Here is a 19,771-nt window from a genome sequence, read left to right as displayed (position 1 = left end):
GCCATGATTCTGGTGTGCATGGGTGGTTTCTGTGGTGTCTCTATGTAGTTGCTTAGGTGTTATGAGAGGTTTAGCCTGATGCTATGTGGTGGTTGTGGTGGTTAGGGTGTTCTAGGCATAGATATACATATTACATATACATCATATAGTATGAATGTAATCCAGACATACTACATCTGCCATGTTGTCATTATCATGTGACCTACCAGCATCAGTTCCATCACTTTACTGTCATTCATAAATTCACAAAATCACTTTACTGTCATTCTCCTTATGGGGAAGTAAAGTATCCATCGTATACAAACTTCAGAATAGTAGGTCATCCGGGTACTTTTTGCCTATACTTTTATCTATACTGTTAGTAATGTGAATTTGGACATACTTTTGTTACATACTGTTTTTTGCCTACTAAATAGTAGGGAAGTATGCGATTTCCGATGCAGCCTTAGTTCTATTTCTTATTCTTTTCAGTTTATTGGTGGTTGGTAGACCAGCTTTTGGTGCATTACCGCCACCAACTAAACTGGAGTGTGAAGAATTGATGGGACTCAAAAAACTTTTTGTCTCTTTTAAAAACCTCAAGAAGATTACATATTGCATCGGAATTCTCCCACGTTTTTTAGACAGAAGACTTTCTGTTGACTGTTTTATTTTCCATTTCCTGCAGCTTAATTTTTATATGCCAAGCAAGCAGTGTATAAGGATGTGTTTTTTCTTAGTTCATCAGTTGATTTGCCGTCATGTGGCTCACCTGTGTCTTGTTAATTACCTTGTTTAGTCCCTTGTGTTTCTTGGTGTATATATATATAGCCCTCATTTTCAGTTGTTGTTTGTCAGATCTCATCTCATTTTATGTATTGTTCTATTTCTAGCCTGAAGAAGTGTAATTTTGAGTTTATTTTGATTAAAGAAAACTGCTTGCAAATAGATCCGTCTCTTTTCTGCCTTTTTGCAACCCCTTGCTGACTGACCAAAACAAATGGATCTAACAGCAGTTCAGATCCTCTTCCTCTAACAGGGGGATATGTCCCTTGAGGAGCACACACAGAGGTTTCTTGATTTGGTCCCCTTGATGTCCTGTATCGGCCTGTGCTATTCACTTCTTCTGCCCTGTCTCCATAGACTCCCTTCAGCCCTTTGACTCATCATTTGCTGGCTCCACCTAGCAGCTTGGATACACCTTGGGTTTCCTGTTCGCCAGCTCTGTTCTGATGTGTCTCCACCACAAGCCTCCAAGCCCACCACTCTACCTCGACCCGTCGACCAGTAAGCTCTACCTGGGACCTTGTCCTTATGGCTCCACCTGGCTTCCTTGTCCCTCATGCTCTGCCCTGGTAAGTTGTCACTCTGCCTTCACCACGAACTTCTGGGCTTTTGTCTGCATCTCGGCCCCCCACGCCTTCAGTTCCATTGGGCTCCTTTCCTCTGACCCCACTTAGTCCTCAGCTGCAGCAGCTCCACCTCTGTTCTCTGGCACCCTGGGTCCACCTCTGTTTTCTGGGACCCTGGCTCCACCTCTATACTCTGGCACCCTGGCTCCACCTCAGTTCTCTGGCACCCTGGCACCACCTTTGTTCTCTGGCACCCTGGCTCCACCTCTATTCTCTGGCACCCTGGCTCCACCTCTGTTCTCTGGCACCCTGGCTTCAACTTTGTTCTCTGGGACCCTGGCTCCACCTCTATTCTCTGGCACCCTGGCACCACCTCTGTTCTCTGGCACCCTGGCTCCACCTCTGTTCTCTGGCTCCCTGGCTTCACCTCTGTTCTCTGGCACCCTGGCTTCACCTTTGTTCTCTGGCACCCTGGCTCCACCTCTGTTCTCTGGCACCCTGGCTCCACCTCTGTTCTCTGGCACCCTGGCTCCACCTCTATTCTCTGGCACCCTGGCACCACCTCTGTTCTCTGGCACCCTGGCTCCACCTCTGTTCTCTGGCACCCTGGCTTCACCTCTGTTCTCTGGCACCCTGGCTTCACCTTTGTTCTCTGGCACCCTGGCTCCACCTCTGTTCTCTGGCACCCTGGCTCCACCTCTGTTCTCTGGCACCCTGGCTCCACCTCTGTTCTCTGGCACCCTGGCTCCACCTCTGTTCTCTGGCACCCTGGCTTCACCTTTGTTCTCTGGGACCCTGGCTCCACCTCTATTCTCTGGCACCCTGGCACCACCTCTGATCTCTGGCACCCTGGCTTCACCTCTGTTCTCTGGCACCCTGGCTTCACCTTTGTTCTCTGGCACCCTGGCTCCACTTCTGTTCTCTGGCACCACCTTTGTTCTCTGGCACCCTGGCTCCACCTCTGTTCTCTGCCACCTTGGCTCCACCTCTGTTCTCTGGCACCCTGGCTTCACCTTTGTTCTCTGGGACCCTGGCTCCACCTCTATTCTTTGGCACCCTGGCACCACCTTTGTTCTCTGGGACCCTGGCTCCACCTCTATTCTCTGGCACCCTGGCACCACCTCTGATCTCTGGCACCCTGGCTCCACCTCTGTTCTCTGGCACCCTGGCTTCACCTCTGTTCTCTGGCACCCTGGCTTCACCTTTGTTCTCTGGCACCCTGGCTCCACCTCTGTTCTCTGGCACCACCTTTGTTCTCTGGCACCCTGGCTCCACCTCTGTTCTCTGGCACATTGGCTCCACCTCTGTTCTCTGGCACCCTGGCTTCACCTTTGTTCTCTGGGACCCTGGCTCCACCTCTATTCTCTGGCACCCTGGCACCACCTCTGTTCTCTGGCACCCTGGCTCCACCTCTGTCCTCTGGCACCCTGGCTTCACCTCTGTTCTCTGGCACCCTGGCTTCACCTTTGTTCTCTGGCACCCTCTGTTCAAGAGATGTTCTCTGGCACCCTGGCTCTACCTCTGTTCTCTGGCTCCACCTCGGCCACTCATCCCCACAGCCTCGCCTTGGTCTCCAAGATCTTTAGTGTCACCCAGTCTCTTTGGCTCTTCTTGTCTCTCTCTTTTTCTTCTTTGGTCTCTCCTAGTTTCCTAGTTCATTTTCAAGCATATCATTGTCGTAAACTACTCTAAGTTCATCAGTTACTATGGTTTTTGATTTGCCCTCAGTGCCTCATCTGTATCTTGTTATTTGCCTTGTTAAGTCAAATAGGTGTGTGTGTGGGTGGGTGTGTTTGTGTATATATATATAGTCTATATATAGTCCTCATTTCTGTTGTTGATTTTAGCATTTTCAATTACTAAAATTGAAATAGAAATGAATTAAATATAAATGTGTTCCTGCATGTAGTTCTTCCTTATACAGTCATTTCTCAAACATACAACACTTTAAGCAAAATATACAATGTCTGCTGACAACAGTAAAATTTGTAAATTTTTGTGGCACTCAGGTGGTAGTTGAAATGTCTCTGGGTTGTTCAAATGCCCTCACAAATACTCTTCCTTCTATCCATTTCTCTTGAACAAGAAAACTTTTCATGGATCCGTACATTTCCAGTTTTCTCATATTTAATTTGAGTTTAGAACACATTGCTAATAGCATTTACCTCCCTGAGCCACCAGGGCGAATCTCACAAAGGTCATTAGAAAGGCTACCAAAAAAAGGAAGTCCCTCTACTTTTTTAGCCTTTGTTTACTGACAGAGACCCTCACATCTTCTCTGTTCCATATTTGACTGTTTATTCATGGCGTAACCATTCACAACTATCAGCCGACTCACTCCAGCATGTTCTGGCCAGTCTGTGAATAAACACTCCAGACCACACATTGCTTTCTTGGTCAGACAGGAAGCAACCAAGTGAGTTAAGAGGAAGTGAACAACCCCCGACTAAGTTACTCGTGCTGCACACTGAACCAGGAAGTGCTTTGGCTCTGATCATGAACACACCCTAAAGCTTCCTCTTTTACACACCACCCTTCCGCTTTCAGAAGGGCTGCCCATTAGCGTCAGCCTCTCTTTAGCAATCAGAATGGCAAATAGGCATTTTGTAACTTATTGCACCTGTTCTCCTTTTAAATTAATTGATAGATATGCTCCCTATCGGTTCTGCCTCTCATCTAAATGATTTTATTTATTACCAAACATGTCATATTATCTACATGTAAAAAATCCATACATGTGCAAGTGCTAAGTGCACATGAATGTATGCCTTCCAGCCTTGCCTTTTCCTGTGACTGTTGTCTGTACTTGAGGAAAAGGTGGGTCCACTCCTCTGACCTCAGTCATACACACACACACAGACACAGACACACACATTGCTATTTTCAATGAGACTCCCACTTTAACTCTATTGTAATGCTAGAATTACTAGGGGACTACAGCCACACCATCAACATCTACACACCCCTGGCCCATATAAGAACAAACTGGAGGACCTGGGGAACCCAGTGTTAGGGTGGTTTTCATAAATAATGATCCTGTGATACTGTCAGGAAAGAAGTAGTATAATTGGATCAAGTCCCTGAGAGAAGCAGCATTTGGTGTAGGCCTATACTCTTTTATGGACTGGTGAGAGTTTTAGACAACAACAACAAAATAAGTTTATTTGTGCGATGAGAAACTGTAAGGACTCTTTGTTCAAAATAAAAACCTCACTAATTGACTACAATGTGTAGTCTTCTTGCAACAAATCAGCATTGAGGAGTAATGCTTTATGATTCAACAAGAGGAGCATTTCAAGCTTCTCCCTTATAGGCAGAAACAAATGACACATAGGGATGAACTTTAATTCAAGCAGGTCAAACAATGTCAGTACTGATATAATAGTGAAAACTCACTGAAGATGTTGAAGATAATTGTATCATAATCAAATTATGTTTAAGTTGTCACCAAGTCTAATACAAACCAAACCAAACCAAACATAAAATGCACTTGTACTAAGCATGTAACAGAGTCCAGTAAAGACTGCTCATGAGGAGTCTTAGGGGCTGTTTACATGACCCCGTTTTGAACTAAAAACAAAAACTTTATGCGTTTTGGGCGTTCATTTACACGACAACGCAGTTTTGGGGGCTTAAAAAATCTAACTTTTGGAAACGTGTTTCAGAACACGTTTACACGACAAAGATGTACTAAAAACATTTTTCTTTGCGTTTTTAGCGTACAGGCGACAAAGCTGTCAAAACAATCCCCGTTCACAAGGATCCGTGAAACCGACTAAAAATGCTGTGTTATGCATATCAAGGCCAGTGGTTGGCAATGTCACTTTGTAAAGAAACACCATGCACCTATAGACTGAACACGCAATACGCATACAAATGACACCACCGTTTTCACAAATGCACGTTTTTTGTAGTTTACGCAGAGACGATAACAGTATCTTATACAAAAACTTGCTCTTTTAGGGGGTGTTTACACGACACCGTTTAAAAATGGAACTAAAAACGGAAAACCGTTCATGCGTTTTGGGCATTTATTTAGGCCCACATGACAATGGCGTTTGGGGGGCCTGAAAATGCTTTTTGAATACGATACCGTTATCGTCTCCGTGTAAACTGAAAAATGAGAATTTGTGAAAACATCACGCGCATGTATACAAGTATTCTTAATTGTAATGTAGGCCTACTTGTAATGTAAACAAACCCTTAGTATAGCTGAGGCATATGCCCAGCCCGCCAGAATTATGCGTTTTTAAATATCTGAACAAAAGATCCTGTGTGTTAAAACTAATGCTTTATGTTAGAAGAAAAAAAGCTACAACATCTTAAACAATGCTAAGATGGTTTGCTGGTCACAGAAGAATTTAGGGCACTTTTCAGCAAGTCAGGCTGGGAGACCTGCTGACCAGCCACCCAAAATCAGTCAAGTAGCCAGTTTGACCAGGACTGTGAGAAATGTTTAAACCACCTTAGAGCAAAACAGCTTAGGCAATTTTAAGATGCTTTCCCCTCACAGAAGGGATCTTTATACTGTTGTGTGGGAAGGATAGGGATTATTGTAAACGGCTTTATTACGCCACCTGCTGGACATCTCAAAAGAACTTGTACACTTGAAAACTATGAAATATTGGTCATATTGTATACCTTGCCTACAGTTTACACACACACACACACACACACACACACACACACACACACACACACACACACACACACACACACACACACACACACACACACACACACACACACACACACACACACACACTTTGGATATTTGTATTTTATGAGGACTCTTCATAGACATAATTATTTTTATACAGTACAGACTTTAGCCTATAGTATATATACTATCCCTTATCCCTTACCATATAACTTAACCCTTAGGCCTACAGAAAGTATTCTGCGTTTTTACATTTTTTTACATTAAAAAAACACATCAGACAACGATAAACAATTATAACAAATATTACAGGAAAAATGAACACTTTACGAAAGACGTGACGTTACGGAAAGTTAATAGCCTAAATAAATTCCACTGGATCAGCCAAGCAGTAAAATGATCTTAAAGATAAATGCACGATCGTTGTTGATGGTTACAAAAAGTCGACTGCGTGTCTGCAATTTGCAAACAAAGTTACTTATAAAATGCATAGCTATAAAATAGAACACAATTCAAAACATCTCCAATCAACTGAAATGTGAGTGTGATCAGCTGTGGTCACGTGACTAGCACATTTGGTGATTTACGCAGCAGCACATAGAGAACATCAAGAAGACAAAGCGACACGGTTCCTCTGTCAGCACTTTTCCAGTGTGTCCTCTCATTTTCACAAGTCAATCTCCGATCAGAGACTGGCCCGCGTCCTGACTATCTTTCTGTCTACAGAAATATTTCCTCTGGTGTGTTTGATGTAGTAGTTGCCATCGGAGGAATTTAAAGTAAGTAGCGAATAACAGACAGTCATTAAACATTACATCAGATAGAAATATGGGGCAGCATGAACCATATTATAAAGAATTGTTGTGTTATATTACTCGGTTTTATGGGAATTTGAATATATGACTATCCTATACTGACAGGGAACTGCCATATCTTCCTTGTTAAGATCATATCATATTTTGAAAAACAAATTAACCTGTAGATCTTTTTTGCATGCATGCATGCACGCACAAACATTGTTTTCCTGCACCAACTCGTTTCTTTTTAAACAATCAAATATGTTACTATATTCCAGAAAATAGTCGTGCTCTTTTTTAAATAGACTGGAAAATGATCAAACGCTCAGTTGAATAAAATGATAGAGTATTCATGTGTATTTTATTTTTGTGTTTCTGAGAGAAACAGGGAGGATGCATGTTAAGTTAAATTAATCTTCTTTTGATTAAAATCTTTTCAATTCTCTATGTTCACAAAACGATTATTTCATGATTCACATTAAGCCGACAACTGGAGAGTTATTGTTTAAGATTTGATATGACAGTTTGATCAACAAAGAGTTGGTCTAGTAAACAACCTATTATTTTATTAAATCGTGCAAAACATTTAGCCTAATGAATGTTGAGCATTGGTGTAATTGTGACTCTATCTTTTTAGATGCAAAAAAAAACAAAACAAAAAAACAACTAGGAAATTAAATTACAAAAACTCTTATTAAAAAACCGAAAAACTGCCTACTGGAACATCTTATCCTACGCTGCATGGCATGTCAGAAGTCACGTTATGACGTTATTACGTAATGACGTACAATAAAAGCTGAACTGTCTTTTTAAAACTAGTTATTTGAAATAATCCACTCGAAAGAACCGATTCACTTATTCTGGTTTAGGCTACTCTGTCATTACTTTGGCATGCTCATGCCTTACTGTTTTTGCGCAATTTGATCACATTCATTCACACATTCTTCTGAAAAGCAGTTTTACAGAAAAAAGTTTGTAAACAATCAGCGGTGTTTGTTTGTTTGTTTGTTTAATAATAATATTTATTTTTGCTATGTTCAACATTTGTGTATAAATATGGCAAATTATCAAACGATCAGATAAAATAACCGCATTTTTATTCAAGTTGTTGTGTTTGAGAGAGACACAAACACAGAGGGAGGCGGGTTGATGCATGTTTGTTTAAGCAGGAACCACATGACCGTCTTGCTCGTAATGTGTTGTGTTTCTCTAATGGCAGTCAGCCATCTCATCTCAGCTCACCTACCTTGCAAATTAAGAATTAATCATTCAGTACAGTGTTAACTCAAGATTTCCAAGAGATCTGACGGACATTACAAGCGTCAGCGATGCCAGGTACGATATTTGCACGGTTTTCGTAGCTTTCTGTAGCTTACACTGTGTTGCTCTCGGTGTGTGTGTGTGTGTGTGTATTTGCGCGTCTCGACCTGACTTCACAGCGTCTATCTGTTTCTGTCATTGACTGGACACTGTCTTAATGTCTAAAAAGCAGTTCCGACAGCAAATATGGCCGTGCAAACTGATTATTGTTTGATTGTACGTCATTTTGGAGTGCTTTACTTGTACACGTTTAAAACACTGCGTTATTTGCAACTCGTATTTGTTACGAAGTTCTTCTAGATAAACGGATAACTCGCACGTCATTCCACGGGGTGTTGAGGCCCACCTTGCCTGTCACTGCATTTCTCAACACGACCGTCAGTTTATGCTAGTTTACTCCCATTGCTGCTATGAGCCATAAAATGCCATGGAGGTAGGCTATATTAGCGCGGTGGAGAGCTTATTTGTCCTCTAAATACGTTATTCTGCCTTTCTCGGTGTAATACTGTAACAGTGGATTACATAATTGGCTTTGAGAGTGTTTATAAAGCTCGTGCAGGGAACGGTGTAACGGATAATCAGTTTGTGTGGTTGTGTTTTTTTTCCAAAGATTTAATGAGTTTGTTTACTATTTTCTGTTTATTCGCCTGTGGCCAAACATCAGAGTGCTTGCTAGTTTGGGTTGTAGAAGTAAAGGTTATCTGTGTGTTCAGGCTGTTGTTTAGAGATTTCTGACACTGGTGTCTGTATAAACACACATGCAGAGGCGTGTTGTTGCATAAGCTCCAAGTTTTCTGCAGTCTGTCACACATGCTACACATCACTTTGTGTTTGAATAAAATGTAACTTGTATAACTACTGCTATTATTAGCTTCTTAAATCGACCCAGTTGTCCTGACTTAGCTGCTTGTCTTGTAGGGGCGAAAGAGGAATCTGTGACTGTGATTAATGGATGCTTTGACAAGTGAGCTGATAAACATAGTCTCTGATCTCGACCAATGAGTTATTTTGTTGACCTTATATCGCTGTATATTGTATTGGGACCATAAAAAGCCATAAAACAGTCTGTAGTAGGATGTTGTAGACTAGTTTTGTAAACTTATGTTTACGACAATGGACTATGATACATAGATGCTTGTGATTTGGCCTTGTCCTATATTTTAAAATGAGGGCAGACAGATTCAAAAGAGAGTACAGGTTTTTTAACATTAGATTTGTAGCTTAACTGACTGAGTGTTAAGAAAAAGGGGTCTAGTTTGTCAATATTATAAATGCTGTCTGTGTCTGTATGACATTTGCTGGCCTAATTAACATCTGTGTGTGTGTACGCGTGTATGAATATATGGCACTGTGAGGAAGATGCTACCTATACATTTGGGAGTTTTTTTTTTTGTTTTCTTGTCACTAGCTATGTTCACATTGTCAGTGTTTGGGATTGACAACTGCATTTACTTACAAGTGTGAGTCTCAAAACAAACTGTTTACACAGCTGCTTACAATAGCTGCTCGAGTACTGTCTGTATTTAAAGGGGTCATCAGATGCCCATTTTCCACAAGTTGGTATGATTCTTTAGGGTGTTCATGTAAAGTTTGTAATATACTTTGGTTAAAATTCCTCAATGGTTATGTAAAACAACACCCCTTTTACCTCCTCAAAAACAGCTTTGTTCTCAGTGACCTGTTTCGTTGCATGTCTTTTTAAATTATAATGAGCAACTGCTCACCCCATCCCTCTCTTCCATGGGGGGGGGTCGAATGGCTGAGGGCAGAAATATGCTAATACGGGACAGTCTGTCAGTGGTCGTGGGCGGAGCATGAGAAATGAAATCAGTGAGGCGATGTCCATAAAAATGAAAAGTCTTATTACGTTTGACTAGGGCTGGGTATCGTTAAAATTTTTTCGATACCAATACCGATACCGATACCTTGATTTCGATACCGGTTCCTGAACGATACTTTTTTCGATACCAATTTTATGAAATCCATTTTAACAATATTACATAACACATTACCTCAGAAAAATGTTGGTTTTATTTTTTCAGTTTGACTCATGCTCCTTAGCCAGTGCACAAAGGAAGACATTTTTTTATAAAGAGCTAATGCTCATCAAAACTGAATTTGTTTGATCAAAATTACAGTAGAACTTGTAACATTGTGAAATAGTATTACAATTTAAAATCTTATTTGAATATATTTCAGAATGTAATTTATTCCTGTGACGTCAAAGCTGAATTTTCAAAATCTTCAGTGTCACATGATCCTTCAGAAATATGAAAACAGTTTGCTGCTTAATATTTTGGAAACGCGAATAATTTTTTTAATGATTCTATGATGAATACAAATTTCAAAAGAACAGCATTTATTTGAAACAGAAATCTTTTGTAACATTACACATGTTTTAAGGTAATTTTTGATCACTTTAATGCATCCTTACTGCAAAAAAATTCTGACTAACCAACACATTTTTTGAACGGCAGTGTACATTCAGTAGGTTATTATTGCAATATAAACACAGTCAGAGTGATCAACAAGGTATCTCTTCATTTACCAGTCGAAGACGCAGCAACTTTCTGCTGTTATGTTTACTCCGTGCACTGTCAAAGGCTTCGTCATATTTGTCGTGGTACCGGTCTTTGCAGCAATTATTTTACCGCAAATACTGCATCGGGCGCTGTTGGCATCGAGCCTGGAGAAATGTAGCCACACTTTTGATCGACTTTTCCACATCTTTAGGGTATTGTGTGTGTGCTCGCGTCTCATATGAGTATGTGCGCGGAGAGTTTGTGTGTGTGTGCTCGCGTCTCATTGAGTATGTGCGCGAGTTTGTGTGTGTGTGTGCTCGCGTCTCATATGAGTATGTGCGTGGACAGTTTGTGCGCGCACGCGTCTCATATGAGTATGTGCGTGGACAGTTTGTGCGCGCACGCGTCTCATATGAGTATGTGCGCGGGGAGTTCCGCGCGTCTCGTGTGTGTAGAGTTTGCGTGTATGTGCGTGAGCGACTTGTGTCGTTGTGCATTTCATATGCATTTGTTTGAGAACTGACGTTGACGAGTTAACCCCTTAGGTATCGAAATCTGGTACCGAAAAACAAGTCATTTTTCGATACTCGATAGTATCGAGGCAATTCGGTCGGTACCTAAAAAGTATCGAACTCGGTACCCAGCCCTACGTTTGACATAAATGTTCAGTTGAGGTGTGAGTTCATCTGTCAAATCTTCATTAACAGACAACAGCTTTTTTTTCTTTTTTTTATACCACAAAACTAACAGAAGCAAGATCCAGAAGAGAGTGACTTGATCTAAAACCTTTAGCCTAAATGAAACGGCTCATATGGCTCCAAAATCACACATAAAAACCCGCTACACTCTGTACACGCTCATGTTCACTGTATGACATAAAAGACAGCTAGTTCACATGGCACAGGGTTTGCATAATATGCAGTTGTGAGTCCTGAAAATGTACAGGTGCGAGTTCAGGAGAATGCAGTTTTCAGTTCAGTAAATAACCAAGCTGTGTAAATGCAACCATATTAATAAGGATTCAAATACTGGGCTGACAACCATATTCTGCTGCTTTGTGAGCTGTCTCTGCTGGCTTAGTCACACTCACTAGGGGTTTGCAAAGGTGCTTTTGGAGGAATGGTTCGTTTCCACAATGTAGCATCCTAACACAGATTGGACATCATAATGGTTTGATTTTGAATGCTGTGCATATATCTATCTATATTATCCTCCTAAATAGCACTGCTATAATTGCTATAAACTATAATTTTTTATTATGACATTATTATTATTAACTTGTGGAAGTTGTGGGGTTAATCCAAGTTTTGGGAAATTAAAATGATATTTGCTTTAGAAAAAAAGTTTAAGTCATTGGAGTACTCAGCATATCATAAAATATTTAAAATTGCAATAATATTGTATTGTGAGGCCTCTGGTTATTCCCACCCCTAATATGTATGTAATGCATTGAAACAGTTTGTTCGTACAAACATGTTTACTTGTGTGTAAAAACATGTAATATTGAATTAATACAGTTAAAAACCCAAACCAACACATTCTTACCTGTGAAAGGTTATCCCATTTCTTTGGGAATTTAAATCTCGGTGGTTTCACAACTAGCAGAAGCTTTGCAATGTTGCGGCGTCATTGATTCTGACGCGCTGACCGTTGCAAGATGGTGTGCGCTGACTTGTCTCGAGCAGTCGAATGTGGAATTTGCGTATATATAGGCCTATCTATGGAGCAGACGTGGCTGTCTTGAAGAGGCGACAGATTGAGGCTGCAAAATTTTTATGGATTAACCCAAAAAGTGTATTATAACATAAGATGGGCTCAGCATTGCAGATGAATGTTTTGTCAGAACCCTTGTATCAGTGAAGTCGTACTCCGTTTGCTATCAGGTGTGTGTTTAAAGCCCCCAGTCCTTCATCTTAGTAGCTCATCCTCTCATGTCATCGCTCACAGATGAGCTTATTTCCTCCAGTGATGTCACTGCTATTATTAAGCCTTAAGTCTCTGATCTCTCATACACCAACAGACAGCCACAAATGTTCTGTTAGTGGTTCCGCTACCTTCCTACGAACTGAATACTGCACAGTACGACATATTGCCTACTGTCTATTCTTAAATATAGGCATTGTGACAATAAATCAAACAACAGTATTCTACATCGTACACCTCACTATACATTAGTCACATGACTTAATGAATGCTTAATTCAGCAAGACACAACCACTTTTCAATCAAATGATGAGTCAAAAGAAAGAAATGTTAAAAAAAATCATGGCCTTTTTTTTATTAATACACTGCCTATGGAGGCAGCATTCAGCTTCAGGTTTCAGTCAATGCTTGTAAGCAGGTGAAACCTTTTTTTTTTTTTTTTTTTTTGCTGTGCTGTAACAGGTTAGACAGGGGTGTCTAATCCTGCTCCTGCCCCATTGTCCTGCAGAGTTTATCTCCAACTCGCCTCAGAACACCTGCCTGGAAGTTTCTATGCCTAGTAAGAACTTGATGGCACTCGCTGGTTCAGGCGTGTTTAATTGAACTTGGAACTAGAGTTACAAAATTCCAGGAACTTTCAAGGCTGGAAACTTTCCACGGGTAATTAATGCGAATAACCTGTGAATTTGCAGAATTGCAGGTTAGCCTACAGTATAACAGGGAACTTAAATGTAGTTGACAAAATCTTCCAGATTTAATGCAATTTCAGTTGAATTTCCACCCTGCACATTCCTCAATCACGGGCCACACCTCCTGCATGCACTGTGCATTCCTCCATAACATGCACATTTGATCAAAATACAGAAAAAACAGTATTGTGAAATATTCTTACAATTTAAAATATTGGTTTTCTATTTTAATATACTTTAAAATATAATTTATTTCTGTTATGCAAAGCTGAATATTTCTTCAGCCATTACTTCAGCCTTCAGTGTCACATGATCCTTCAGAAATCATTCTAATATGCTGATTTATTAATATTGGAAACGGTTATGCTGCTTAAGATTTTTTTTATAACCTGTGATACTTTTTCAGGATGATGGGTCACACCCATCCATTTAGCCATTTGTACCATTTAGGGTACAATTCTCACTATTAATTAACTATTAAATACGACTTTTGCCTCAATAAACTCCTAATTAGTGCTTATTAATAGTTTTATTAATAGCTTATTAAACATTTCTTGCTTCTAACAAAAGACAGAACAATGCCTAAAAGCTGTTGTGTGACAGGGTGTACAGCAAACAAGCTAAAAAACCCAGAACTAAGTTTTTATAAGCTACCGAACCATAAAAGCCAGAGCTTTAAGGAGACAAAAGTGGATACAGGCAATAAGATGTGAAGCATCAGCTGGAAGAATGGGTACATTTAATCAAATAGTTCATATTTAGTAGTAAATATCAAAGTGGACAAATAACAATTGGCCCAAGTTACAGCTTGCTAACACACATTGCTAAAATGATGGGACAAGTTAGCTATTAGAGGGCTAATATTAGCAAGCTAAATGATAAAAAAAAAAAAAAAAATTCCTTTTCCTTTACTCCTCCCTTATCGGGCTGATGCTACTCTGAACAATGCCTGAACTTCGTATTTTGAGCACTTCTTGCGTTGTTTTTGCCTCTTCACGATGACTCGCTTAGTTTAGTCCTAATTTGTAAGTCGCTTTGGACAAAAGCGTCTGCTAAATGTAAATGTAATCTACTACACCCCTGCTTCCCTCTAACTTTCATAAAGCTGAGGCTATGTGCTTTGACTATTATTGCATAAGATGAAGCCATCTAAGCTATTGATCTTTGTTAGGTAGGTGAAATGATGCTGTTAACTGGTGATTCAATAAAAGAGTTGTAGATTTCAGGGTATTTCACGTTGGGCCATTCAGTTTGATCATTTCTCCAACAAAAGGAAGGTAAGGAAAAGGGGCACTGACATAGACCAATACAATTTAGTTTCTCAATATATATTCTCCTCTCAGGTTCACATAGTGTGGTGAAATAATCCTTTGACATGATTAAAAATAATGAATGTTTTTTTTATTTTTTGCATATCCTGTCACCGATTACGTTCCCCATCAGTGTAGTTCTCAGAGTAACAACATGTTGCGCTCTGTCTCAATTGCCTGTATCCACTTTTGTGTCCTTTAACGCTCTTTTTTTTTATTTATTTTTTTTTTTTTTTAGTCGACAGCTTATAAAAACTTTTTTTAGCTTGTTTGCTGTACACCCTGTCACACCTACACACAGCTTAGACATTGTTTTGTTTTTTGTTATAAGTCAGAAATGACAAGGAGGCAGCTTCAGGGAATACAAAGTCAATGGAGAGGGTTGGATTGTTGTATGTTTATATGTGAGCCCACTTATCTAAACCAGGTTTGAGATATGGTTGTGTCATCTAAACCTACTCTGAAACTCAGAGTTTGTTCAGCTAGCTTCATGCCCACACCTTTTAAAGGCTGTGTGAAATAAAGGCGTTGTTAAGATTCTTCAGCCATTTTATTATGTATCAGGTTCATTGTTCCCTCTAGTGTTTACAGCAGGCATTACAGCTGACGCCTGCAGCTGAGAAGAAACGTGCATATGTTTTGAGTTACTTAGGTGTTTCTGTTTGTGCAGATTTTTTAATGCATTGTTCAGGGTTTAAGATGTGCAAGAATGCATAGTTTATTGCCAAAAAAATCAGAAAAAGAAACGCAACCAAATCGAAAAACTATCAGGATGTATTTGGGAATCTACATTACATATATTATTAGTGTGTGCTGTTTATTAATTTAGTTATTTTGATGTATAATTTTGTTTATGATCTTAACAGGCCAACATGGTGAGTGTTCAGCCATATTGCATCATTATGGAATGTGATCCTGTCCATGTGTGGTTGTTTAAGTATTATGACAAGCCTTATGCAATCGTGTTTAGCATTATACTAGCCTATAAACAGCTACTCGCCTCATGCCTCCTTTCAGCAGCCCGGCACTTGCCCTACTCTTACTTTTAATTTAACAAATTATTGTAAAATATTTCTCTAATTCTTCATTGCTAAATTTGCTATTCAAACGTTTAGATGGATTAAAAAATACTTTTTATCCTGGAAGGACTGAATAAAAGGAATAAAAGTGACCGTACAGACTACAACAAAATTCAAATAAAGGCTGTTCTTTTTAACTTTTTATTGATAAAAAAACTGAAACAAATCGTTTCACGTTTTCCACGAAAAATATTTAGCAGCACAAATATATAGAATATAAATGTTTTTTTGAGCACCAAATCAGCATTTTTGAATTATTTCATAGTGGAATGATGTGACACTGAAGCTGGGAGTAATGGCTGCTGAAAATTCAGCTTTGAATTTGAACATCACAGAGTCATTTTAAATAAATGTATTTTAAAATATTTTAAGATATAAATGTTATATCAAATTGTAATATTTCACAATAGTTTATATATATATATATATATATATATTTTTTTTTTACTGTATTTTTGATCAAATTAATTCAAGCCTTGAGCTTAAGATACTTTAAAAAATATCTTACTGAACCCAAACCGTTGAATGGTAGTTTGTGTATTATTTAATAATACTGAATATGTATTTGGAATGCATGATATATATGTGTCGTCCACTTTGTCTGTCTATTCTTTTTGTGGTCAGTTCAAATAGTTTGCTCTCTTAGTACACACCAGATTTTGATGTTTGAACTTATTTGCAGAATGTTACATTCCAGGTGGCAGTTTCAGTTTGCTTTCTTGAAACAAAAAAAGAAGTATACATTTAAAATAGCTGCTCATCTTGTTTGACAAAACAAAATATTATATATATTATTTATAATGTTATTGCTATCAAAATAAGACATGATTTTGGTGTTGGTGCATCCATAATATGTATGTTTATCTTTTTCAGAGCCAGCGGAAATGAACGGGCCTGACGTAGCAAAGATGTCGGGCAGTGGGGTTTCAGGAAGTGAGGGAAAGGATCCAGTAGCCAATGGGCATGCGGAGAATGAGTCCAACCCTTTTGCAGAGTACATGTGGATGGAGAACGAGGAGGAATACGATCGGCAGGTCTGTACACTTACAGCCCGTTAAAAACACACAAACAGTATGACTGAGGTGTGTGTTAGCATTCAGTTCAGTTCAATTCAAAGTTTTACATTTTTAGGAGCATTTGGAATTCTGTGGCTCTTTAAATGCCAAATTTAAATTGTAAGGCTTTACACATTATTATTATTATATTTGTTTAAATCAGCTTGGAAGTGAACTTTTACTTTATTGTCAATTTGTTTATATCTCAGGTAGAGGAGGAATTGCTTGAGCAAGAGTTTTTAGAGCGCTGTTTCCAAGAGATGTTGGATGAGGAGGATCAGGATTGGTTCATTCCTGAGAGAGACCTCCCATCAGTCGGACAGATTCAGCAACAGCTCAACGGGCTTTCTGTCAGCGACGGCAACGCAGAGGAAATCTTGGTAAGCTCACAGACATTCAGTGTATAAAATAGTCAAATAATCTTAGAAGTATAGGCTAGTACACCCAAAATGGTCATTTACTCACCCTCACGTCATTTCTTGTTCTATGAAACACAAAGATATTTTGAAGACTGTTTCGACTCTGTTTATCCAATGTAAGTCATAGAGTGCAACAGTGGAGTTCCTGAAGTAAAAGGCCATTCATTTGATGAACTGATTTTGAATAAGTTATATACCAACCTACTGTAAGCCACAAGGTTGTTATAATGATGGTAAATGGCTTTAAGGCCATTGCATTTTTTAAATGATTATATTTAACAGTGGAATTCCTGGTAAAAATAAATACATACATTATGGATGATTCTGCAAAGAAATCTCCATTAATCAAAGAATCACAAGCAGCAATTCATGCCCACTCCTATGAAGCACTTCAAATGATAATGTAGTCAGTCTTCCGAGTCCTTGTGCTGGATTTTTGTCAATGCATAATTTGCTATAAGCTTGATAAATTAAATGATCTCTCTCTCTGTGTGTGTATACCAGTCAAAAGTTTAGACACATTAAGGTTTTTAATGTTTTTGAAAGTAGTCTCTTTATCTCACCAAGGCTGCATTGATTTGTAAAAAAAAAAAAACAAAAAAAAAAAACAGTAATACTGTGAAATATTATTACAATTTAAATTGACTGGTGTCTGTTGTAATATATTATACAGTGTAATTTATTCATGTGATGCAAAGCTGAATTTTCAGAAGCCATTACTCCAGTCTTCAGTGTCACATGATCCTTCAGAAATCACTCTAAGATCATTTCATATTATTATCAATGTTGAAAACAGTTTTGTGTGTGTGCTTCATTGGATTGTAGTCCTTCCCTCATTAAAGCCATAAAGTACAGTCTTGTATCTTTTGTGTTGCTTCAAGTCAAAGTTTGTAATTTTGTGATTCACCAAGTAGCTGGCTGGTTTGGTTCATTGTTTATAACAAAGACTTTTTTTTTTTTAAATGATCCCTATGGGAGAAATGAATGGGAAAAATATTTCCGATACCAAGCCGCTGAAAAAAGTGGTCTGGAACTGTTGCACTCTATTGGAGTCCAAAACAACACTGGAAACCAATGACTTTCATTGAATGGACAAAAAATATATTTTACATTCCACAGTAAATAATAATTAAAAATAAAACACTAATTTGTCATATATATTGTAATTGATTATTCTCTTTGTCCCCAGCGGAAGAGCATCTTAAACCCTGAAGCCAAGGAGTTTGTGCCTGGGGTGAAATACTAAGGATCATCGTTCCTGCTCTCTCATGCAAACATCGGATCATATACTCAAAGACTGTTGTGCCCATGTTTTTGGATGGTCACATAAATGCACTCTTCTACACATTTTCGAAGGGGCAGGAATACAAATTTATTTTTTGGGGGGGTTGGGAGATGATTGTCTATAAGCTTTATATTTCTGTTATGTATAAACCAAGGGTATTAAGTTGAAACACGACCTCTAGGAGGTGCTGTAACTAGCTAATATCATACTCATTACCAGGCTGTTTTATGTTGTTCTACCCTTGCCGAAAGGGCCGTTCTTGTCATTGTTTCACAGTTTGTGCCTGATCGGGTCTTTGCTTTTCCTCCCCTGTTTTTTTTTGTTTTTTAATTGATATTTTGTCGCTGGAAGTTTTGATGCATCTGTTCAGATTCCTGAGTTTTAAGGGGTGTGGTCGTAAATGACTGGGGGTGTGGCTGGTGGTGGACGGAGCCCTTGATTGGATGCTGAGGAAAGGATGTTGGGGAGTTCACATGAATTCAACTTTTGATTTTGAATCGTTACACGCAGGACTGAATTTCATTTAAAAAATGGAAGGAAAAAAGGCAAATAAAGAAGAAAAGTTCGTACTCAGTTGGATCATTTCTTGTGTCTGGTTGTATCTTAAATCTACCAGTAAAATGTGTACTGAAACTTGGTATTAATTCTCACATTTAATGTAACATTACCATTAAATGCTATACGTTTAACATATGCATGACTTGATTAACATATGTGAATGGAAACTGATCTAATCTAATCAAGACTTCAGTAATCAGCAAGTCATGTAACATCATCCATTTATTAATTTCCAGATGGCTTGGAAACATCTAGTTTCTCATCAGCATAACTGTTTTTATTTTAACAGCTTTATGGAATGGATAATACATTCTAAGGTTCATGAAAGTGATTTATTTTTATTTGTATGCAGTACATCTAACTAGTAGGCCTAGAACCAGCATGGCATTCATCACAAATTCAAGTCTCATACTACTGAAATCCCTTTAACCCTACTTTATTTCTTTGATTTTATTCTTGTTTGGGTGAACTTCAAACTTTAAAATCCTGGGAATTATAAGACAGCAATTTACAGCTATAATGAATGGTATTGAGAAATTATTGTTAGCAGCATTATATATTACAACATCTACACTTTGAACAAGTGTCAAGATGCATCTACCATCAGTTTTATTGTACTGATGTATTACTTTTTTGGCATAGCAAAAAGAAATCTGATAAAACAATGTATGGAAATGCTGATGTAGTTGACCATGAAGGTCTGACATGATTTTAATTGGAAGTTATAAATGAACAATTTGATCAACAGAGAAGTGGTTCTCATAAATATCAGTTCAGGCCTAGTAACAGCACATCACTACATACTTGTGAGTGACCATGACCA

The 19,771-nt window shown here is 38.8% G+C and overlaps 1 protein-coding gene and 1 long non-coding RNA gene across 2 annotated transcripts; both read left to right on the top strand.

Moving 5' to 3' along the window:
- The first annotated feature begins 7,957 nt into the window (after positions 1–7,957).
- On the top strand, positions 7,958–18,959 carry LOC309486157 (polyadenylate-binding protein-interacting protein 2B-like). Its single transcript, XM_082153366.1, has 4 exons — positions 7,958–8,123; positions 16,505–16,665; positions 16,896–17,066; positions 18,295–18,959. The coding sequence occupies exons 1-4, from the start codon at positions 8,117–8,119 to the stop codon at positions 18,349–18,351; spliced, it is 396 nt and encodes a 131-aa protein (XP_082009492.1). The 5' UTR covers positions 7,958–8,116; the 3' UTR covers positions 18,352–18,959.
- Positions 9,973–14,763, top strand: LOC309486496. The gene is made up of 2 exons (XR_014201569.1): positions 9,973–10,842; positions 10,887–14,763. It is a non-coding gene; the product is annotated as an uncharacterized lncRNA (long non-coding RNA).
- Positions 18,960–19,771: the final 812 nt, after the last annotated feature.

Source organism: Leuciscus leuciscus (genome assembly GCF_965113295.1).
Source record: "Leuciscus leuciscus genome assembly, chromosome: 2".
NCBI lineage: Eukaryota > Metazoa > Chordata > Actinopteri > Cypriniformes > Leuciscidae > Leuciscus > Leuciscus leuciscus.
The sequence above is the reverse complement of the archived record's forward strand: the minus strand, read 5'-3'. Positions and strand labels throughout refer to the sequence as shown.